This window comes from Mobula birostris, chromosome 13 (assembly GCF_030028105.1).
Source record: "Mobula birostris isolate sMobBir1 chromosome 13, sMobBir1.hap1, whole genome shotgun sequence".
NCBI classification, from domain to species: domain Eukaryota; kingdom Metazoa; phylum Chordata; class Chondrichthyes; order Myliobatiformes; family Myliobatidae; genus Mobula; species Mobula birostris.
The window spans coordinates 2,724,010-2,748,859 of NC_092382.1; the positions used below are offsets into that span (position 1 = coordinate 2,724,010).

At 46.1% G+C, this 24,850-nt stretch overlaps 2 protein-coding genes across 2 annotated transcripts in view; one reads left to right on the forward strand and one right to left on the reverse strand.

Moving 5' to 3' along the window:
• The window catches only part of LOC140208226 (uncharacterized), a 16,001-nt gene extending 13,346 nt beyond the window's left edge, over nt 1-2,655 (reverse strand). The window contains exon 1 of the mRNA XM_072276744.1: nt 1,648-2,655. The gene's annotated coding sequence lies outside the window, so the exon portion shown is untranslated. The remainder of the gene's footprint in view (nt 1-1,647) is intronic.
• LOC140208225 (uncharacterized) lies at nt 2,322-20,500 on the forward strand. The gene is made up of 3 exons (XM_072276743.1): nt 2,322-2,467; nt 8,533-8,700; nt 14,291-20,500. Exon 3 carries the CDS (start codon nt 14,674-14,676, stop codon nt 16,801-16,803), a length of 2,130 nt encoding a protein of 709 aa, XP_072132844.1. The 5' UTR covers nt 2,322-2,467; nt 8,533-8,700; nt 14,291-14,673; the 3' UTR covers nt 16,804-20,500.
• Nucleotides 20,501-24,850: the final 4,350 nt, after the last annotated feature.

Below are 24,850 nucleotides of genomic sequence, written 5' to 3' on the forward strand. Positions count from 1 at the left end.
ACAATTAAAATGGGGAATTTGCTTATTCTTATCACGTACTGAGCTACAATGAAAATCTTGCCTGACGTACCATCCACACAGATTGATACATTACAACAGTACATTGAGCTGATATACGACAAAACAATAACTGTAACAAAGCATTATGGCTGCAGAGAAAGTGCAGTGCAGATAGACATATGGGGCAGGGTCACGTCGAGTTACATTGTGAGGTCGAGTTCATTCTATTGGACTGGAGACCATTAATTTGGCTGACAACCGCAGACAGGAAGCTGTCCATGAGCCTGGTGGTACGCACTTTAAGGCTTTTCTATGTCTTCCCCAATGGGGGATTGGGTTTGCAGCAATAATGTCCAAAGTTGTGGGCATCTTTGAGTACACGGCCTGCTTTCCCGAGGCAGGGGAAGTGCAGGAAGTGTCCATAGAGGGGAGGCTTGTTTCTACGATGTTTCCAGATGAGACCAAAGTTCTCTGCAGTTCCTTGCAGTCATGGGCAGAGCTTTAGCCATCCGAAGACGTGAAGTATCGACAAGAAGCTTAGAGACCTCGGCCTTCACCCTGCCTTGTGCAGCTGGATCCTGGGCTTCCTGTCAGATGGCCCCCAGGTGGTAAGAGTGGGCTCCCTCACCTCTGTCTCTCTGACCCTTAGCACACGCACCCCACAGGGTTGTCTCCTTGGCCCCTTCCTTTACTCACTGTGCACCCATGACTGTGTCACCACCCACAGCTCCAATCTGCTGAGTAAATTTGCTGACAACACTACACTGGTTGGCCGAATCACAAATAATAACGAGGCAGCCTACAGAGAAGAAGTCATCACCCCGACACAGTGGTGTCAGGAAAACAACCTCAGCCTCATGGTGACAAAAACAAAGGAGCTGGTTGTGGACGACAGGAGGAATGGAGACAGGGACCAAATTCAACATCTCCACGTCTGTTATTGACACAAAATGCACATTTCAATATTGATCAGGACAAAACATATTTATAGATTATCTCAATTACTTGTCTGTGATGCTGCCAGAAGTCAGTGTTTCTCTGTCCCTGTACCTTCCCGCACTGGTGCACTTGGCAATAAATTCAACAGGACCTGAGAAAACTCAGTGAGATTTGATTAGTGATGATCACCTTGGCAGCTCGGTAGGTTGAATGTAGAGGGACAGTACACTGTTAAATGTAAAGAGACAGTACACTGTTGAATGAAAGTCCCTGAACAGTGTCGATGAGCAGAGGGATTTGGATCCAAGTTCACAGCTCCCTGAAAGAGACTGCACAGATTGATCCGGTGGTTAAGAGAGCTGTAACGAGAGGCTGGACAAACTTGAGTTGTTCTCTCCAGAGCGGCACAGGCTGGGGTGAGACTGGATGAACGTTTATAAGATTACAAGAGGAATAGATAGAGCGGACAGATGACATATTTTTCCTGGGGGTTGAAATGTCTAATACATTTAGGGTGAGAGGAGATGTGAGGGGCAAGTGTTACGAGATCAGAGGTTTCATTTTGCTGTGGGTGAGCCTGCAGGAGGCGGGAGTATGACGTCAGTACACTGACTGCTGGAGCTGAGAGAGAGAGAGAGACAGACACACACAGAGGGCCAGCGGACTACAAGCTGTAGTTTGCTAAAGTAATGGGTAACAGTTTGATACCTTTCCCATGCCCAAAAGGACTGGGTGAAGGAGCGGCACGCAGTGACTGTCACTGTTTTGATCCATACGTGGATTGTTGTAGTATTTCTGTGGCGACCACTTTCGTTAACCCTTGCATGGATTCGGGTGTTGTGCAGCGACCACTTGTTCTAAAGCATATTCCTGTCACTGTCACCTTCGTGGATTTTGGAATACGGCTCGACGACTGAAAATCTTCTGTGATTTGTATTTCGTTTTCCCAGCGCGGAACCTGTGAAATTCTTTGTGATTACTTCCTCGTTGCATTTTAATGTGGATTTACAAATTTCCCCATTCCGTGGAAAACTGAAACTTGCCATCTTGAAACTTTCAGAACTGTTCCTAAACTTGACATTTTTGCAGCCACAAACGCATAACACTGTTAACTTCTGTTTAGAAGAGTAGTTTGTTTAATTGTCTCTATACTAATACAGATATTAGTTTATACTAATACAGACTGAGTTTGTGCTCTATCGCTGCCGGTACATAACACAGAGTGACGGGCGGGTCGCTGGAGTCTCTCCCTGGGTTGTGGGGACCCACCGGTCACGTGATCCTGTTCGCCCCGCCCATTTAACCGCAGACGGGCAGCAGCAGCGCGTCTGTTCCCGAGGCCCCGCCCTCCGGATGACGCAATAATCTCTCCGCGCATGCTCACTGTCGCCAGACGGACGGTGTTTGCCTTTCCGCTCAGTGCTGAAGCGAGTTGTCTGCGGGATCGGGAAGGGACGATCGCCTCCCAGGTCGGGGAGCCGGGGGTCGGGATCACTGTCTGCGGGCCGAAGATATCACTTTCCCATCGGTGAGTATTGAGACCGATCCCGAGCGGGGAGATCTGATGTTGGCCGTCAGCCCTGAACGGCGGGCCAATTACTCATTTAGTACCCAGTTATCTGGGCTCGTCAGAAACGTGGCGACTTCACTTAATCTGCATTGAACGGCCCAAACCAGGAGCCCAGGCTGTCTATTTCCGCAGAATTGAAACGGAAGTCCCGTCAGCAGGTCACGTGAGGCTATTTAGCCCCGCCCTCCGCTTTGTGACGCAAGATCACGTGGTGTGTGCTCACAGTCCCCGATGGGTGGCGATTCTCCGGGACCCCCTGGTAGCAGCAGAGATGCAGAGGAGCAGATTGGGAGGCAGATTCTGGAAAGGTGCAAAAATAACAGGGTTGTTATCATGGGTGACTTTAACTTCCCCAATATTGATTGGCACCTGATTAGTTCCAAGGGTTCAGATGGGGCAGAGTTTGTTAAGTATGTCCAGGACGGATTCCTGTCACAGTATGTGGACAGGCCGACTAGGGGGAATGCCATACTAGATCTAGTACTAGGTAATGAACCGGGTCAGGTCACAGATCTCCCAGTGGATGAGCATCTAGGGGACAGTGACCACCGCTCCCTGGCCTTTAGCATTATCATGGAAAAGGATACCATCAGAGAGGACAGGAAAATTTTTAATTGGGGAAGGGCAAGTTATGAGGCTATAAAGCTCACACCTGTGGGTGTGAATTGGGGTGATGTTTTTGCAGAGAAATGTACTATGGACATGTGGTCGATGTTTAGAGATCTCTTGCAGGATGTTAGGAATAAATCTGTCCTGGTGAGGAAGATAAAGAATGGTAGGGTGAAGGAACCATGGGTGACAAGTGAGGTGGAAAATCTAGTCAGGTGGAAGAAGGCAGCATACATGAGGTTTGGGAAGCAAGGATCAGATGGGTCTATTGAGGAATATAGGGAAGCAAGAAAGGAGCTTAAGAAGGGGCTGAGAAGAGCAAGAAGGGGGCCTGAGAACGCCTTGGCGAGTAGGTTAAAGGAAAATCCCAAGGCATTCTTCAATTATGTGAAGAACAAAAGGATGTCAGGAGTGAAGGTAGGACCGATTAGAGATAAAGGTGGGAAGATGTGCCTGGAGGCTGTGGAAGTGAGTGAGGTCCTCAATGAATACTTCTCTTCGGTATTCACCAATGAGAGGGAACTTGATGATGGTGAGGACAATATGAGTGAGGTTGATGTTCTGGAGCATGTTGATATTAAGGGAGAGGAAGTGTTGGAGTTGTTAGAATACATTAGGATGGGTAAGTCCCTGGGGCCTGACAGAATATTTCCCAGGCTGCTGCACGAGGTGAGGGAAGAGATTGCTGAGCCTCTGGCTAGGATCTTTATGTCCTCGTTGTCCACAGGAATGGTACCGGTGGATTGAAGGGAGGCGGATGTTGTCCCATTGTTCAAAAAAGGTAGTAGGGATAGTCCGGGTAATTATAGACCAGTGAGCCTTAAATCTGTGGTGGGAAAGCTGTTGGAAAAGATTCTTAGAGATAGGATCCCTGGGCATTTCAAGAATCATGGTCTGATCAGGGACAGTCAGCATGGCTTTGTGAAGTGCAGATCGTGTCTAACAAGCCTGATAGAGTTCTTTGAGGAGGTGTCAAGGCATATAGATGAGGGTAGTGCAGTGGATGTGATCTACATGGATTTTAGTAAGGCATTTGACAAGGTTCCACACGGTAGGCTTATTCAGAAGGTTAGAAGGCATGGGATGCAGGGAAGTTTGGCCAGGTGGATTCAGAATTGGCTTGCCTGCAGAAGGCAGAGGGTCGTGGTGGAGGGAGTACATTCGGACTGAAGGGTTGTGTCTAGTGGTGTCCCACAAGGGTCTGTTCAGGGATCTCTACTTTTCATGATTTTTATTAATGACATGGGTGTGGGGGTAGAAGGGTGGGTTGGCAAGTTTGCCGGTAACACAAAGGTTGGTGGTGTTGTAGATAGTGTAGAGGATTGTCAAAGATTGCAGAGAGACATTGATAGGATGCAGAAGTGGGCTGAGAAGTGGCAGATGGAGTTCAACCCGGAGAAGTGTGAGGTGGTACACTCTGGAAGGACAAACTGCAATGCAGAGTACAAAGTAAGTGGTAGGATACTTGGTAGTGTGGAGGAGCAGAGAGATCTGGGGTTACATGTCCACAGATCCCTGAAAGTTGCCTCACAGGTGGATAGGGTAGTTAAGAAAGCTTATGGGATGTTAGCTTTCATAAGTCAAGGGATAGAGTTTAAGAATCGCAATGTAATGATGCAGCTCTGTAAAACTCTGGTTAGGCCACACTTGGAGTATTGTGTCCGGTTCTGGTCACCTCACTATAGGAAGGATGTGGAAGCATTGGAAAGGGTACAGAGGAGATTTACCATGATGCTGCCTGGTTTAGAGAGTATGGATTATGATCGGATATTAAGGGAGCTAGGGCTTTACTCTTTGGAAAGAAGGAGGATGAAAGGAGACATGATAGAGGTGTAGAAGATAATAAGAGGAATAGGTAGAGTGGATAGCCAGGGCACCACTGCTCAATACAAGAGGACATGGCTTTAAGGTAACGGGTGGGAAGTTCAAGGGGGATATTAGATGAAGGTTTTTTACTCAGAGAGTGGTTGGTGCGTGGAATGCACTGCCTGAGTCAGTGGTGGAGGCAGATACACCAGTGAAGTTTAAGAGGGTACTAGACAGGTATATGGAGGAATTTAAGGTGGGGGGTTATATGGGAGGCAGGGTTTGAGGGTCGGCACAACATTGTGGGCCGAAGGGCCTGTAATGTGCTGTACTATTCTATGTTCTACGTTTCCTCTACGTTGTGTTGGGGAAATCTAATGTTGGCCACTGAGTCGCGTTAACTTCCCCCAACTCGCCTCGCTTCCTGAGGCCCCTCGCATTTGTCCCTCAGCTTTCGGCTGTAGACTTCTCCCCGATTGGGGTGGGTGAGAAAGGAGAACGTCCCAGGTTGTGGGGATCTTTGATTTCACTGCCTGCTTTACCGAGGGACTGGGAAGTCTAGGGGGCAGAATAGTTTCTGTGATGTGCTGATCTGTATCCAAAGGTCTCTGGAGTTCATCACAGTCACGGGCGGAGCAGTTACCATGGAAACATGTGAAGTGTCCGGATGAGAAACTTTCTGTGGTGTGTTGATAAAAATTTGGTGAGGGTCAAAGTATATATGGCAAATTTCTTGTTGTTTGTTCTAACTTTGTCATTTTAGGATCTTTTATACAGTAGTATGTACTATTAATTCAGTATCTGTGTCTTGCTGGAGGACCATCAATGATTGTCTTTGATCCCTTCTCCCACCTGGTTCCATGTGCTCATCCCTGCCCATCTTGTTCAACCTCTGTCCAGTCTCCTAACCCCACCCCACTGTCCCGCTTCAGCGATATACATCAACCATCTGGGTCAACCTCGGTCACCCTGTGTCCCACCTCCTCAATGTTGTATATCAGCAATTTTTCTTCTAACCCTTGTTATTGTGAAGTGTTCTTTTGCACCTTTGGCCTTGCTGAGTTATTTCCAGAATCAGTTTTTGTTAGCTGGAATGCCAGGGGGTCATCAGGTACTAGTTGTGTTGTGCATTGGTGTGGAGATGCTGGTTTTTGAACTGTGACTGGCTGACACACTGCAGCATTTTCCTGTCAGCAAAGAGTACTGGGAGAGTCCTGTGATCTACATTCCAGGCATATGGAACTGTCGCTGTTTCGGTTTTGCCTTTGGTTAGTGCTTCTACAGATGGGGCAGGATGGTCGTCCTTCTGCAATGAAGCAGAAATTTCGAGCAGCTGGACATTGGTTGTGTGGAAATCCCAGAATGCACTACCCAGTCTGAGTTGCGGGGGTGATGTGTGAGATTTTCAGGGTCAGTGAGTGGCAGGTTCAGCTGTGTGAGGTTGGATCCTGGGGTATCACAGTTTTTGCTCCAGGTAAAATGGACCCGGGGATCGAGCTGCTTGGGTTTATGAGGTGTTGAGCGAGTATTTCTGGTCTGGGATCAGATGTTTATTTCTGGAGTTCCTTTGGAAGCAATGACTGCTAATCTGAGGAGAGGCTATAAGTAAATGGACTATTCTGTGTTTACAGCAGTAGAAATAGACCCATGAGTTTGGTGTTCAAACTGTGTTTGGAAATCCCCCCTGTCTGTCACTCAGTGGAAATCAGACAGAATCTCAAGTTGCTGGAGATTGGCACTAAAAACTGAAAATGTTTGAAGTCATTCTGATGAAACATTATTAACCTGAATTGTAAAATGTGTTCCTGTCCCCACAGCTGTTCCTTACCTGCTGAGTGTTTCTGGTAATTCCAGTTTCCTTTTATTACATTCACCCTGGACTGGTTTATATTTCCTGAAATAAACCTGGTTTCACTTGGAAACGGAAATGGCTTGTTTTGTGATCGTAGTGTTACGTGGTCGGCAACTATGAATATAGAATTGAGTCAGGTTTTAACAAACAAACTGAAATATTTATTAAACTCTGCTCAACAATAGTGAAAAGTAAACTAACGACTAACTTAACCGGAAGTTAACTGCTATATGGCAATTTAACAAACAGCCAAACTCTGGAACAGTTCTTAAAGAGGTAAATTCAAACACAGTCTTAAAGTGGTAAATTTGAAAGTCCAAGTGATTTACGCAGTCAATAAGGAGAGACTTCTCTGGAAACGGATTTCTTCAAAGATGTGACGTTACTGCTGATTCTGTCCAAAGGATTCATGTCAAAGGAAATAAAACGGATTAAAGGAACTGACCTTTTTCTGGATGCTGAACACTGCACAAACCTTTCCCAAGCTTGCAGGGGTTATCTCAGATGCAGATCACTAATTCTGAACGAAGATTCAATAAGGTCGATCTTTTATGAAACCGCCAAATGACACAACCTTTACTCAATCCTTCAGGTTCCTGTAGTTTGGTAAAGGTCTTCACTCTCCGACACTAGACTGCAAAGGTAAACAAACAAAACCTGGCAGCGATTGGCGAAACTGCCAGAACAACGGTTTTACCTTAAAATAGAGAGTAAAACTTTGCTTTGAAACAAAACTACGTCATGAGATGATTACGCAGCAAAACTAACTGACGAACCAAAACTGATGAACTAACTCCGTAACAACAGGGGTTTCCCCATGTATACCTGTTGGAACAGGTCATCACATGACCTCACACTGGCAGGAAAATTACTTGACCCCACCATCACAACGCAATTACATCATGCTCACAAGATACTCCATTACTTCATGGTCATAAGACAGTCACAAGATGCCCACAAGGTATGTAACAGTAAAACAGTAAAGAAAGCACAACATTTCCCCCTAAATTATCCTGGTACCAATTTGTCTATTATTCCTGGAAATGTGTTTGTACAGTTGTTGCAAACAAGATTTACAAGAATAATCTGAGGAATGATCGGCATTATGTATGAGGAGAATTTCATGGTTCTGGGCCTGTGCTGGATGTAGTTCAGAGGGACAGTTGGGGTGGTGGAGGGATGTATGGTCAAGTAAACCTCTTGAAAGCTGAAAAGCCTGGATACAGTGGACATGGAGAGGATGTTTCCATTAGACGGAGAGTCTGTGATGTGACAGCACAGTCTCAGAATAAAGATGCTTCCCTTTAAAACTGACATGAGAAAAATGTTTTGGCCGAAGGATGTCCGATCTGTAGGATTTGTTGCCACAGATTTTGGTTGAGGCTGCCATTCGGGTATATTTTTGACAGAGATTAATATATTCATGATTGCTAAGTAACTTCGGGGTTACAGGAGGAAGGCAGGAATATGGTGTTGGAATAAAATTCAGCTATGGTTGAGTGGTGAGGCAGACCAGATGGATCGACTCACCTAATTCTGTTCCTGTGTCTTATGTCTTACCATGACTGAATGATGGGTTGTTCTTATCCCACATTGTTTTGTGACGTGTGAAGGACAATAATAGATTGTTCACTGAGATCATTATATCTGCCTTCAATGTTTAAATTTTAGTGAGTTTTGTTCTTAGTAACATTAAACAGAAATGTTTTTTTCTCCTTTTTATGGTTATTGTGCTTCATTATCTTTCACGTTAAAGTTAGACCTGCGGTGAGAGATTTATTGGAAGAAAAACCCCAACTGGAAGCAAACCACTACTGAAGATCAGGGAACAGCAACAAGAGAATCAGCCCGAGGGTTGAGAGCATCAGCTGGAGAGGACCCATCTGACTCGGAGAATCCAGTGATTCAGTCAGGGGAAAGTTTGGTGAGTCTCATTTACTCAAACACTGGTCTTTTAGACGTTGCATACTTGTACAAAGGATGGTAGGAAATAGTTGGGGTGAGACTGAATGTTCCCAGAAGAGCCAGTTATGCCTCTGTCAGACCCAGTTGCAATCACTCCAGGTCTGGTAATGTGCTTCCAGCAGCCCAGCCCTTTAAAACCACTCCCAGTCTGTGGAAGTCGAATCCGGATAAAGTCACTCAGAGATCGTATAAGTACAAACTCTTTATTCCAAGCACCCGGGGCTATTCAGTTATTCGCTCAAACAGGAACAGTCCATGACTGTTCCTGCCCAATCCACTAACTGACTAACAATTTCCCTTACACCACAGATATATCCGTCCAGATACCCCCCACACAAGACAGGCTGGAGTCAAAGTTATTTGCTAAAGACAAATTACAAAATAGTCATAATGGCTTACACACACAGAACAGACTGAATCTGTCCTATCTCTGTGCATGAGTGCACAGGGAGATAAGCATCCTGAAACCCTAGCTAGATACCCTCAAGAAGAAATATGGCTCAGCGTGGCTCAGCACATCTGTTGACCATCAGCAGTTTCTTTCAGAAAAACAGGCTGCTATCGTTTAACAACGTGTTAACCCTTTTATATACTTTATCATTCCCTCCTTTTGATCATTACATGATCAACAAAGCAGTAATTTTTCACAGAGAAAGCAACCGAGTACAGCATTGACATATCAGTGGGTAATAACAGCGTACAACAGTAATTATAACAATGACATGTAGAACTATTAGGCCATAATGCAATATCATGCTCCACATATGAGTGAACAGGCCTTCGAAGACCATCATTTTGACCCTTTGGTGACCCCATGTAAATCCTGTCCAACTTTCTTAATGCTGCAGTCTCCTCGGCAGTGTGCTCGGAGAGGGATGTAATGTTAGTAGACTCATCAGGGATATAGGTGTAGCATTCTGTGTCAATAATAGCACAGGTTCACCCTTTCTCAGCTGGGATAAAATCTGAAGCCATACAATTCTGTAGGACTGTGTGCCGGATTGCAGTCATTTCAGTGGATATTTCTGTTACTTGGGCCTGTGTTTCTGTCAGGGCCCCTGCAGTATTGTGGCCAGCTCCTCAAGTGCTGTAGCCAAATTGATTATCTCTCGTGAATTCCTGGCTACTTCATAGGAGAGAAAAGCAATCATCCAAAATCGCTTGGTCTCAGTTATTCCTCTGCAATGCTGGGCACCTGCAAGTATGGCCAGGATGCATGTTTCCCAGTATAGGAAGTTCCGTTTGGTGGGGGCCTGAGATAGCATCCCTCAAAACACTGACAGCCACAGTCATCTCTGACTAGAACATAGCTCCTCACCCCTCTTCCCCGGGTGTTGTTTATGAAAGCCGTGGCTGAGAGTTCCTCACTCTGGTTGAGCGGGATTACTGACATTGGAATCGTAGTTTTACCATGCTGGAGAATTTCAGTACAAACCCAGCAGACCCCTAGTTCCACCTGTTTGGCTTAGATGTGACAGAGAGACAGAAAGATGTTAACATGGGGGCCCCCGGATGCTGGGGTGAGCCCTCTCAAAGACATGAACACAAACACCACTATCAGCCAATACATTTTCCTTTTGTCCGAGAGAGTCCTTCTACTCAGTTCCGTCAGTAACAAATTTGGTGTCTGTTCAATGTATCCACCGAGATTGCCCCTTCAGTTTCACAGCCGTGGGAGTGGTCAGTAACTCCTGATGTGGTCCTCTCCACCGAGGTCTGAGATTCCCTCGATCCCAGTTCTTCATCAGGACAAAATCCCCAGGTTCTATGGTGGGATAGTCACTCCTCTCTGCGGGGTAGTTCCCTTCCTTGCAAGCCTGTCGTACCTGTGAATGTAATGCTTGGAAAATTTTGGTTAGTTGGCATATGTATTTCCCCATCTCTTCCCCTAGAGTATGCTGTTACGTACCCCATAGGTTTTTTATATATGCTCAATTCCTCGGAGGGTTCAGGGGAAATATTTATGTGCAATGTAGAAACCGGTGTCACCTGTGTGTATTGTGGTGATGCAAAAGTTGCTGGAGAATTTACAATTGGGAAGAAGTGGAGTGATACTTGGAAATCTGACTTTTTAAAGCATAATTTAGCAAGCAAGCCATATATGGATAATGTGCAAAAGCTCTGATGAGAAAATCCTTCGTTATCTGTTACAGGCCTGCTACATGGGTTGCGTGAGAGTGCAGATGAACTTAAACAAACCCAGAGGAGATCAAAGTTCTTATAGACAGTGATTTGCTAGCTGTTAAAATGAATACCTCTCTATATAAAATTCACTATGCACATGTTGTTACTGGGTAAAAAATATACGGTACAAGATTGATGTGCACACTGGTCATGACAAATTAGAGGGGGCATTGGTGGGAAGGTGGGGAGACCTCCAGTGTCCCTGATGCCCTCACCTACAAGATGTACATCCAGCTGCAGCTTGTAACCCTGCACTTTAAGGAGCTGTAACTTGAAATGGATGAATTCCAGATCATCCAGGAGTTGGAGGGGGTGATAAATATGACATGAAGGGAGGTGAGTTACAGCCAAGGTGCAGGACACAGGAAACTGGGTGCGAGTCGGGAAGGGGAATGAGGTTAAATAGCCATTGCAGAGTACTTTTGTTGCTATCCCACACAACAACAGGTGGACCGGTTTAGAAACTGTTGGGGGAGGAGGATTACTGACAGGGGAAAATCAAAGGGATGATAGGGGATTCGTTAGTTAGGGGAACAGAACAAGAGGGGTCTAATATCCTAGTGGTAAGGCTTGCTAGTGTGGGGGGAATGGGGTGATATGGTTAAAATAAGTTGTAGGAGGAATGGGAGCCAGAATGACAGAACAGATAGTGGAGAGGGTGAAATCAATTGAATTGACTTTATTACATACATCCTTCATATACATGAGGAGTAGAAATCTTTACATTACGTCTACATGTAAATGTGCAATATGTAATTTATAGTACCTTATAACAAATAATTTGTTCATAGGACAGTCAGAATAACATACAAGTGCAATTGTATCAGCATGAGTTGATCAGTCTGATGGCCTGGTGGAAGATGATGTCCCGAAGCCTGTTGGTCCTTTTGCTGTGGTACGTTTCCTGGATGGAAACAGCAGGAACAGTTTGTGTTTGTGGTGAATTGGGTCTCCAATATCCTTTGGGCCCTTTTTACACAGATGTCTCTGTAAATGTCCTGAATAGTGGGAAGTTCACATCGACAGATGTGCTGGGCTGTCCGCACCAGTCTCTGCAGTTTCCTGCAATTAACGGAAGTACGGTTCCCGCGATTAAGGGAAGTACGGTTGCCATATCAGGCAGTGATGCAGCCAATCAGGATGCTCGCAGTTGTGTTCCAGTAGAAAGTCCTTAGGATTTGGGGCCCCATCCCAAACTTCTTTAACCGTCTGAGGTGAAAGAGGTGTTTTTGTGCTTTTTTCTCAACACAGCCAGTATGTACAGGCCAAGTGATATTCTTGGTGATGTTTATGCTGAGGAACTTAAAGCTGTTCACCCTCCCAACCCCAGATCCATTGGTGTCAATAGCGGTTAGCCTGTCTCCATTGCTCCTGTCATCCACAATCAGCTCCTTTGTTTTTGTGACAATGAGCGAGAGGTTGTTTTCTTGACACCAGTCAGATGTTGTTCAGACCTCAGATAGAGTCAGCAATCAAATAGTTGAGCATGGTGTGATGATGTGCTTAGTTGTGTATATCACAATGCAAGAAGCATCGTAGGAAATCCAGATGAGCTCAGGACATGGGACTTGGTTGCACCCAACAGTCTGAAGGATTTAGAGGAACAAATTTGTAGAGAGATCACAAACCATGCCAAGAAACAAAGGTTGATCCAGTAAGTGATTTTAACTTTCCATATATTGACCTGGACTCCCATACTGTAAAAGGCCTAGATGGGGTAGAGGTTGTCAAATGTGCCCTTAATCAGTACGTAGAATTTCGGATGTAGAAGTGTGCAATAACCTGTTCGGAAATATTCCAGGGCTGGTGACAGAAAATAGTGATCATAATGCCATGAGATTCAAAGTAAATATGGAAAAAGAGAGGTCTGGGCCATGGGTTGAGATTCTAAATTGGAGAAAGGTCAATTTTGATGGTATCAGAAAGGATCTGACAAGTGTGGTTTGGGACAGGCTGTTTTCTGGCAAAGGAGTACTTGGTAAGTGGGAGGCATTCAGAAGTGAAATTTTGAGGGTGTCAAGTTTGTATGTGCCTGCCAGAATAAAAGCTGAAAGATGGCTGATGCAGGGTACCTTGGTTTTCAAAAGATATTGAGGCCCCGGACATTTTATTCCTCCAAATGCCTCAGACTGTTGGGTGCAACCAAGACTCATTAATGACTACAATATCATAATTCCACGCCCTGAGCTCATCTGACATTTTTTTAGTTGTCTTCTGTTGGTTTCTAAAAGCTTCCCAATAGTTTTTGCTCTTTTGTTTGCCCTCTCTTTGGCTTTTATGTTGGCTTTGGCTTCTCATTTCATCCACAGTTGTGTCCTCCTGTCTTTCCGATGCTTCAACTTCTTTGGGATGTATTGATTACTCAGCTCCGGAATTGCTCCCAGAAACTCCAGCCATTGCTACTCTGTTGTCACTCCTACCTTTTCCCTTCCGAACAAGTTTGACCAGCCTCTCTGTCATAGTAACATGGCGAAGTTCAGTACAGATACAGGTTATTTGGCCCATCTAGTCAATGCTGAAGAAAATATTTAAGCTGTCTTATGCGACCACTTGCACCGGGACCATCGCCCTCCTTACCCCTACCATCCAGGCTCCCATCCAAACTTCCTTTAAATAGTGAAACTGAGCTCATATTCGCTACTTGTTCTGGCATCTCATTCCACACTTTCACAGCCATTTCAGTAAAGAGCTTTTCCAAATGTTCCCATTAAATTTTCACCTTCCCCACTTACCCATGACCTCAGGTTGTCACCCCCCCAACCTCAGTGGAAACAGCTGCTTGCATTTACCCTATCTATACCCTCATAATTTTGTATACAGTACTTCTGGCAAATCCTCAAAGCAATGTATAATTTCCTTGTTGATGTTTAGAGCCTTTTTTAGGTGCACAAGATGATGAGGGGCATTAATCGTGTGGACACGAGGGGGTATCGCTTTAAGGTGCTTGGAAATTGATACTGAGAAGATGTCAGGGGTAGGTTTTTTTACACAGAGAGTGGTGGGTGCGTGGAATGCACTGCCGGCTATTTGTGTGAGAGTGTTTCAGTTACTGTGGGACCAGGAACCCATGCAGCTCAATGAGAACAGGGAATAATACCAATGGAGAGAGTCAAACTGAGCCAGGTCACTGGTTGGAGATGGCAGAAATGCCCCATTCTTATAGAGACAGGAAGAGCATCAGAGAATTTGATGGTCACTCCAGATACCAGCACTGTGCCCAGTTAGAAGATGATTTCTCTCTCCAACTTGGGTTGAACTTCACTGTAACAGTGAGATGCCAGATCACACCTTGATAACTCAAGTAATCTCATCTGAAATGTTGTCCGAATTTACAAAATTGATGGATTTTGTAAATCTTTTTACAGGTTAAAAATGTCAAGGAATTTGTCTACGTGAATCTCGAACACAACACGCCAGTTTTGCTGTCTCTGTCCAGATACTTAAGAAGAGGAGCAAGGGATTCACCCGATCATCCTTCCTGCTCAGACTGTGGGGAGGGATTGTCATCTGACCGACTGGCATGCCCATCATTTTACATATGGGGAGAGGCCGTTCATCTGCTCAGGCAGTGGGAATGGATTCACTTGGTCATTTCAACTGAAGGTGCATCAGCGAATTCACCTGTTCTGTGTGTGAGAAGGGACTCAGTCGGTCTACCCACCTTTGGACACATGAGTCAGTTCATACTGAGCAGAGGCTGGTCATCCGCTGAACTTGTGGTAAAGGATTCACTTGGTCATCTGGCCTAATGGCTCACCAACGAGTTCACACCGGGGAGTGGCCGTTCACCTGCTCGGACTGTGGGAAGGGATTCACTTGCTCATCTAAACTGAAGATACATCAGCGAGTTCACACCGGGGAGATGCCATTCACCTGCTCAGACTGTGGGAAGGGATTCACTTGCTCATCTAAACTGAAGGTACATTGGCGAGTTCACACTGGAGAGAGGCCGTTCACCTGCTCAGTCTGTGGGAAGGGATTCACTTGCTCATCAACACTGAACATACATCAGCGAGTTCACACTGGAGAGAGGCCGTTCACCTGCTCAGTCTGTGGGAAGGGATTCACTTGCTCATCTATACTGAAGGTACACCAGCGACTTCACACCGGGGAGAAGCTATTCACCTGCTCAGACTGTGGGAAGGGATTCACTTGCTCATCTAAACTGAAGGTACATTGGCGAGTTCACACTGGAGAGAGGCCGTTCACCTGCTCAGTCTGTGGGAAGGGATTCACTTGCTCATCAACACTGAACATACATCAGCGAGTTCACACTGGAGAGAGGCCGTTCACCTGCTCAGTCTGTGGGAAGGGATTCACTTGCTCATCTATACTGAAGGTACACCAGCGACTTCACACCGGGGAGAAGCTATTCACCTGCTCAGACTGCGGGAAGGGATTCATTCGGTCATCCTACCTACAAGCACACTGGTCAGTTCACACTGGGGAGTGGCCGTTCACCTGCACGGACTGTGGGAAGGGATTCACTTGCTCATCTAAACTGAAGGAACATCAGCGAATTCACACTGGAGAGAAGCCGTTCACCTGCTCAGACTGTGGGAAAGGATTCATTCAGTTATCCCACCTGCAAGCACACAAGTCAGTTCACACTGGGGAGCGGCCGTTCACTTGCTCAGACTGTGGAAAGAGATTCACTTACTCATCCCACCTGAAGGCACATCAGAGAGTTCACACTGGAGAGAGGCCGTTCACCTGCTCAGATTGCGGGAAGGGATTCACTCAGTCATTTCACCTGAAGGTACATCAGCGAGTTCACACTGGGGAGAGGCCGTTCACCTGTTCAGACTGTGGGAAGGGATTCACTCGTTCATCTAAACTGAAGGAACATCAGCGAATTCACACTGGAGAGAGGCCGTTCACCTGCTCAGACTGTGGGAAAGGATTCATCCAGTTATCCCACCTGCAAGCACACAAGTCAGTTCACACTGGGGAGCGGCCGTTCACTTGCTCAGACTGTGGAAAGAGATTCACTTGCTCATCCCAACTGAAGGTACATCAGCGACTTCACACCGGGGAGAAGCTATTCACCTGCTCAGACTGCGGGAAGGGATTTGCTCAGTCATCTGAACTACTGGTACACAAGTCAGTTCATACTGGGGAGAGGCCATTCACCTGCTCAGACTGTGGAAAAGAATTCACTTGCTCATCTAAACTGAAGGTACATCAGCGAGTTCACACTGGGGAGAGGCCGTTCACCTGCTCGGACTGTGGGAAGGGATTCACTCGGTCATCCCAACTACTGCTACACAATTCAGTTCACACTGGGGAGAGGCCGTTCACCTGCTCAGTGTGTGGGAAGGGATTCACTCAGTCATCTAAACTGAAGGTACATCAGAGTGTTCACACTGGAGAGAGGCCGTTCACCTGCTCAGACTGCGGGAAGGGATTCACTCGGTCATCCTACCTACAAGCACACTGGTCAGTTCACACTGGGGAGTGGCCGTTCACCTGTGCGGACTGTGGGAAGGGATTCACTTGCTCATCTAAACTGAAGGAACATCAGCGAATTCACACTGGAGAGAAGCCGTTCACCTGCTCAGACTGTGGGAAAGGATTCATCCAGTTATCCCACCTGCAAGCACACAAGTCAGTTCATACTGGGGAGCGGCCGTTCACTTGCTCAGACTGTGGAAAGAGATTCACTTGCTCATCCCACCTGAAGGCACATCAGCGAGTTCACACTGGAGAGAGGCCGTTCACCTGCTCAAATTGCGGGAAGGGATTCACTCAGTCATCTCACCTGAAGGTACATCAGCGAGTTCACACTGGGGAGAGGCCGTTCACCTGCTCAGACTGTGGGAAGGGATTCACTTGGTCAAGTCAACTACAGAGACACCAGTCAGTTCACACTGGGTAGTGGCTGATCACCTGCTCGGACTTTGGGAAGAGATTCTCTCAGCCAAATCAACCAAATGTGCATCATTGAGTTCATACTGGGGAAAGGCTGTTCACCGGCTGTGAATGTGGTAAAGGATTCATTCAGTTATCTATCCTTATGACACCCTACGGGATTCACACTGGGGAGAAAGTTTCAATAAGCTGCATGCTGGATATTTGTCCATCACTGTTGCTGAATGCTATTTCGAGAGTGACTGTCGGTGCTGAACTCTGCAATTATTGCTGCTGCTCACCACACCCAGTCTGCACCCTGGTCACTGGGCATGGGAGGAGTTTCCTCTGCTGCACATTCACCTTTAATGGGACTGGAGTTTTAATATTCTGGACCTGAGACAAATCAGTCAGTTCTATTTTAAACTCTGTCTCTGGTACTTAGTAAATTTATAACACACCTAGTGTACAGTCGAGCAGTGGTCCCCAGCCACCGGGCCACAAAGTATGCGCTACCGGTCCGCGAGGAAATGATAGGATTTGGCGATATGAGTCAGCTGCACCTTTCCTCATTCCCTGTCACGCACTGTTGAGCTTGAACGCACGCGAGGTCATTACCCGCACGTCATCCATGTCAGCGCGGGAAGGAGATCAACTCCTCGAGCTTGCAAATGACGATGGGCTGCAAAGTATGTTTGACATAACATCTCTGCTGGCGTTCTGGATCAAAGTCAAGGCTGAATATCCTGAGAAAGCCACGAAAGCACTGAAAATGTTGCTCCCATTTCCAACATATCTCTGCAATGAATGCAACGAAAACCAAATTGTGTAATGGACTGGACATAAGGAACCCCGTTCAAGTATCGCTGTGTCCCATCACCCCTCGATGGGACCATCTGGTTGCAGGGAAACAAGCCCAGGGCTCCCACTGATTCAGCGATATTGGTGTGTTGCAGTGATTTATATGTTCATACGGGGAAAATATGTGCTGTGTGTTTAATATCCAAACGTTACTTAAAATGTTATGATGCTATTGACTTATATAACCATATAACAATTACAGCATGGAAACAGGCCATCTCTGCCCTTCTAGTCCATGCTGAACGCTACTCTCACCTAGTCCCACCAACGATGGACCACTGACCTAGTCCATTCCTCTCCTGTCCATATACGTATCCAATTTTTCTTTAAATTATATCGAACCTGCCTATACCATTTCTACTGGAAGTTCGTTCAACACTTACTTCAAGCTCCCCTGTCCTTCCCTGATACGGTAATTGACTTATTGCTATATTCATGCGAGGAAAATATGCGCTGTGTGTGTAATATTAAATTCGTTAGATAAACGCTCTTAGAAACAAAATTGAGTGTAGTAGCCACTTATCACCTATATTCCGGTTGTGATTAACACCTCCCTTCCCACCCCCCCCCGAACAGAATCGCCAAAAACGATTTCTAGAAGAAATCGGCAGGTACACGCATGCGCACTGGTGCCCGCACAAGGCTTCGTGGTCGTTGTAGTCTCTGTAAACAATGTATTTGGCTCTACTCTTGTCCATTGGCAACCCTACCCACCGCCCTCACCCCCGGGTTGGCCAGTCCGCAAGAGTATTGTCAATATGAAACCGGTCCGCAGTGCAAAAAAGTTGGGGACCCCTGCAGTAGCGAGTCAGCTCAGGCCGGCTGGACCCTGCCAGTGATTTTGTTCCATGACAGTTCTTTTAAATCCTCCCGTGTACGGCCAAAGTCAGCATGGTTTTCCTCAGGAGAAATCTTCTCAGACGAATCTGTTGGAATTCTTTGGTGAAATGAGAAAGGCAGTGGGTGTTGTTTGTTTGGATTTTCAGATGGTCTTGAACAAGGTGTTGCACCTGACGCTGATTAACAAGACCACAGCTCATGGTGTTTGGTGTCTCTTTGCCTGTTCCCACTGGAGTTTAGAATAATGGGGGGGGGGGGGGGCGCTGTTTCCTGAATACTGAGAAGCCAAGATAGAGAGGATGTGGAGAGGACGTTTCCCATAATGCAGAGCCCAGGACTGGTGGTACACCCTCAGACTACAGGGAAATCAATTCAGAAGAGAGAGGAGGAGGAAGTCTTATGATATTATGTTTATTCAACACGGCCGTGTCTAATCTATGCATCTGTTCCCATCCCCCTCTATCTCCACCTCAATGTACCCAGCCACCCGCTTACTCTCAGATAGATAGACACTTCACTGATCCTAAAGGAATTTACATGGAAGATTTAGAATTTCAGAAATTTCCATACGTCTCCATTTAAAATGAGCAGCCCTTTTCGATCCCTGTCCGTTTCTCTCTCACTGATCAGCAGAGATGTCAAAGAGCCCATCCGTTTCCCTCGTTTATCTCCCCCGCCTCAATCCCTGTTTTCTATCCCGGTTTATTTCCCCATCTCTATTCCCTCCAATCTCTCTCCTCCGTCGTTCTCTCCCGCGCCTCTTTCTGTCCCCTCACTCGCTCCCGTTTACTTCTCTCCCACATCCATCTCATTTCCTGCCATTTTCTCCCCTCACTGGTTGTTGCCACCGTCTTTCTCCCCTCTGTTTCTCGCCTCCGCTACTTCCCTCCCATCTCTCCTCAGTCTGTCTCGCTAACACTCCAACGGCCTCTTATTTCTGTAACTCAGTTTCTCCCTCCCTCACTTTCACTACCACCACTCAGCCTGTTTTCTCTCTGTCTCTCTCTCTCTCTCTCTCCCTACCCCTCTCTCTCCCTACCCCTCTCTCTCCCTACCCCTCTCTCTCCCACTTTCCCTTCTCTCCTTCTCCCTCTTCCTCTAGATCTCTGGGGAGGAGAAGATGGTGGTACAACGCAGCGCGCAGCCTCTCCGGTGTATGATACCGGTATTTGTAAGTAGGGGCCGTGCACAATTCTGATTTGACGGAGACAGACGTGAGAAGCACAGAAGAATGTCTGGAGTAACTTCTGAAATGCCTGGTTCACTGTTGCTGCTACTGTGTGATCGAGAATCTCCGGAGGGGAAGGACAAAATCCTTGGCTTTGCCTGTTACTGGCAGCCGGGGTTGGGGTCAAAGTGCTCAGCAGAGATGGTGCTCTGTGCTCAGTGTCAGAGGGCTGGTCGGAGGCTCTAAGTTTTCGGATGGACTCAGAGTCGGACTGTGGCCGGGTGCTTCCAGGATGCTGCATCGGCAAGTTTGCGGCACTGGAAGCTCATGGCAGGGAGAGTTTTCTTCCTTCTACCGTCTGCGTGAGATGATGGGACTTTCGAGAGACTTTGAGACTTTTTTTTTACCGTGCCCATGGTCTGTTCTCTATCAAATTTCAGTATTGCTTGCACTGTTGTAACTATATGTTACAGTTATGTGTTTTTTGTCAGTTTTTCAGTCTTGGTCTGTTTTGTGTTTCTGTGATATCACACTGGAGGAACATTGTATCATTTCTTAATGCAAAGGCATTACTAAATGACAATAAAAGAGGACTGTGTGTCCCCATAGTCTAATCTAATCTTTCTCTCCCTCCTGTGCTTCATCCAACTCCAAATGCCAGTAAATTCCGATGTTACCCAGCCTACTTATCTTGTTGCTGTCACAATCGCACATCAAAAAGGATGGTATGCTATCCTGGAGTGAACTCGGGCCGAGATTCAGTGTCGGGGTGCGCGGTGCGGTTTGTACACAGAAAGGGGAGAAGAGAAGTGAGAGTGAGAAAAAGTTCGGGTGAGCGGAGTAAGAGAGGGAGGTGAGGAAGTGGGAGAGGGTGTATTAGGGTAAGAGGAGAGAGGGAGAGTAAGAGAAGATGGAGGAGAGAGACAGAGGAAGGTGTTTTGAGGAGTGAGGAGGGTGAAGGGTAGGGAGAAAAGGAGTGACAGATACGGTGAGCACACTATAGAGAGAGGAGGTAGCAGGATGTTGAGGGAGTTCCATTCCCTCTGTCCCACTCACGGTAACTTTTCTAAGGATGTATTTGCATCAACGAAAACAGGATTCAACACGCTCCGATCATGCGCTATTCTGAACTGAAATGTAAGGTCAACCCAGAAACATGAAGAAACTATCACAATAGAACAGTTATTCCCTCTGGGGGCGGTTACGCATCCTAAGACGGCTTTAGGAACAAATAACACTCGCCGGGGGGCGTTCAAGTTTCTTGATGGAGCGGTAAGCTGCCTCTAACTTGAGGCACCAGACCTGACTGACCGTTAGCAGAGCAGACACTTCCAAAAAAAGACGTGGCGCTGGGACACAGGAAGAAGCAGAGCACTGCAGGCAGTGAACATTCGTCGTCACAACGACTCTGACACTCGGCAATCTCGTCCGACCTTACCAACCTAACAGACGTTGTTGGGGATGCATAAATTAGCCGCTAGGGTGCTCGACAGTTCACCTTGACTCACGGCACTCGGGCTAAAATAGGTTGGGAAACACTGCTATAGAAGAAAGAGCTAGCCAATAGATGAGCAAAATCGTCCGCGGATGAGATCCCCACGATCTGAGCAAATGAGGAAAGCGTCCAACGGCAGCCTCAAAGCTGGAGACCTCCTCCCAGAAACTGAGTGGTTCCTTGTGTAAATAAGGACCAGGCGGTTGACACAGAAATAACAAAAATACACATTGAAAGACTAACAAATTCATTACGAAGTGTGCTGTGCCTCTCTCGGGCTCTGAAACAGAATCTGCCAATTGAAACGAGAAACTATCCAACACATTAGCGTATCCAACAGCAATTGATTTCAATCTAGTTACTTACACAGGCGTCATCAAGTGGCAAACATCATTCATCAAAATCTTGTTTTAAGATGCAAAGTCATGAAAGATACTATAGATTACTGTAAATACAAGCCTGATCCCGTTTTGGAGCCGGAGCCTTACAATTAAATTACGACCGATCCATTATTAGAGCGAGTGGATCCTCGTCCGGATATAATATCACAGGATAAGCATGCAAAGACAATTTACTTGATAGATACAGTATAGCCATTCTGATAAATACAACACGTAGAAATCAGTAAGTGAAAAGCAGCTAAAATATGCTGACTTGAAAGAGGAAAATGAAAGTCTGCGATACATGAACAATTGTCCCGGTTGTAATATACACGACTGGTATCATCCCAAAGTCACTACAGAATAACATTAAACAATTAGACCTGCAGGACAATAATAAACACCGCTAGAATAGTCCATATATTCATCGCAGTTGAGAAATGAGTTCTTTGTTTATGTCCATAGACAACGTTTTACCAGTTTTAACTGAGAAAAAAATAAAACAACGTTAACCATACGATTGTACTGCGGAGAATGCAGGGGAGATTCAACGTGCAGTTTGTACGGATGGAAATTTATGGAAAAAAAATCAGGAAGCGAGGTGACATTTTTCCTTGCAGCAGAGTAAGCTTTCTTGTTCATTTCGTTCTGATGCAAAAGACTAACGTAACAAATGAGATGCAATTTTGCCGATTAGGACTTGATTGTCCCCGGATCCTCTCCAGCTTTGTCATTGCCGAAAGGGGTGTGGCGGTGACAGGAGCCGGAATATGGTGGGAGAATAAACATAAAAGATAGGGTGAGTGCAATAATTGATAGGAGGTGGATGTCGCGGGCTGAAGGTGTGAATGTGTATTTTCCTGTGTCGTGCCTCTCTCGGGCTCCAAACCAGTTTTATTCTCCCCGCTGCCATGTTCTCCGGTGTCAGTTCTGCAGTGTTAAGATGGAAATCACCATAACCCCCACTGAGAAGAGCTGAGATATTTTGTTTATTAATTATTTGAATTATTGACCTGAGCGGATATTTCGCTGCGCTGATGAACTGCTCTCATAATACCCCATAAATAAAAGTGTTTGTGCAGCAGCTTAATATCATCAGCATGTATCCGGTGTGTTGAAAAATGTGTTCTGAATCATTGTAATTATTTTGATCCAATCCGGCAATTTTGTTATAAAAGAAGTCAGAAAATTTACTGGCCACAGGATGATGAAGCTTCCGGAGATGGTGAGAAGTAAAATCACAGACCTCCTCCTGCTCTCCATCTCCGGGTCACTGCGGTTCTCCGCCTTGTTCGACCCCTCAGCCCCTTACGGACGCGACTAGTCACTGAAATGTGTCTGACTGTCAGAGCGTTGAACAGTACTATTAACACGAACGGGAGTACTGGCAGTAGAACAGTAGTAAGACAGTCATGTCCCACACACCGGGGATCTGTACGGTAGCTCGGCACTTGCAAACAGTCCCAGGGTATATTGTCAATCACTTTCATAGGTTACAATAGAAACAACTGCAGCACATTATTCAAACAGAGCAGAACACCGGTTGTCGTCGGAACCTCAGACGCAGTTTTCCCGGTGCAGTACTTTGCTCTCTATTTCTGACAGCAAATGGTGACAAACCGATCAAAGGTAAAACTGACGGTGAACCAGACAGAACGATCAGTGGCTGCCAATCCCAGGGCAGCGATCGCGCTGCATACGGGGCTGATGTCCATGAAAGTCCAGGGAAAGTAATAATAACCGACCAGCCACAATATCACCGCAAACATGATGGTCAGTAGATCCGCCGTTGCCATGGCCACCAGGTAGCGAGTGGTGCAGGTGGAGAGGCCGCACTTTCCCCAGGACAGTATCACAATCGTCACTAAGTTCACTGGGGGGAACAGCAGAAAGACTGAGTGAATTACTGTCTCACCGCTCTGTGCAGAGATAAGTTGTAAAGAGACAACAACCTAACTTTACTGGAGGTTTAAGAGGTGTAAATCGGGGTTCGCAGATACCTCAAATGCACGCAAGCAGGGAGAAAGGTTACGGCACTCGGTACTGCAAGAGGAGCAGGATTTGGCAAGGAAGCACTTTGAACTGATCGCCAAGGGCACTTTACGACTGATGTGTAAAGTTTGGATACCTAAGCAACTCCCACGATTTTCTGGCACTCATCGCATGTCGCTACGCCTCACTGCCTCTGACTTTGTCCATTTACAATGTTCAAAGTTCGTAGCAGATTTACTTCCTCTGTTTGCAAGCATTCATCTTTTCAACTCCCGTTTGTCAGCCGCCCACACGTGCCCAGCTAGGCTCGTTGCTTTTAAATTCTGCAACTGCACTTGGCCGCGGTTCCTTCACACAATGTCAAGAGATCTTATCTGGAAGTTCCCATTTTCTTTTCTTTTTTTTTGGTATATTCCTTCTGACCTGCTCCAAATTACAGGCGCATTATTTAAATGGATCGATGTTTATTGTTGCAGAGCGGACCATGTACCTTACCCCGTCAGGCATCTAACAGACACCTCTGGGTTGGCTAACCCCCTCTTCATGGATATTATGGCCTGGAAAGAAACCCTTGTAAATTAAAGCACACACGGACACATTTCAATTTTCGAAAATCCCGATGGTTCACGATCTAACGCACAAGTGCATCTCACCGGGTTTTGGCTTATCACGTTCCCTTCAAACTTGCAGCATTATTTTTCCAAACCCAGCGCAATTCCTTTAAATTTGAATTCAAAGCGTGTTGAACTATTGATGCAGGTGAAAAAGCACCAAGTAACCGCAGTTTACATTGACAGGGGTCTTGCATTGATAAATCCAAGCTGCCTGCCATGAATCCACAAAATGCATCAATCTCCCTGACCTTCCACTTTACATCTGTTTCCTTTATTTATCTATTTATTTTCAGCCGAGGCTACGGATGAAACTGCAAGGAACTTCTGAACGAACACAAGGATTTATTACAATGTCTGCACCGCACTCACTGATACACCGGCATCACAACGCTGTCAGTAACTGAACGAGTCCAAAGACCGCGCACATAGAACTGTAAATGTTAGTTTACCTGTGTTCTTACCGGGAACACCGACAATGGCAATGATCAAGTAATGTACCTTTCTCACACGGTAAATAGTTTCAAGCATTCTGTGTGAGATTCAGCCTGTCTTCCAACTGCCTGCGATCTCGCCGAAGAAACTCTGAGCTGATTGATCTCCACGGTCATTCATCTATACTCGCTCCAGCACGCTGAATATACAATACTACACAAGGCTGACGTGTCTTCCAACATCTGGGATAAAAATAAACATGATGTCATTCAAGTAAAATCCCAATTTGAGGT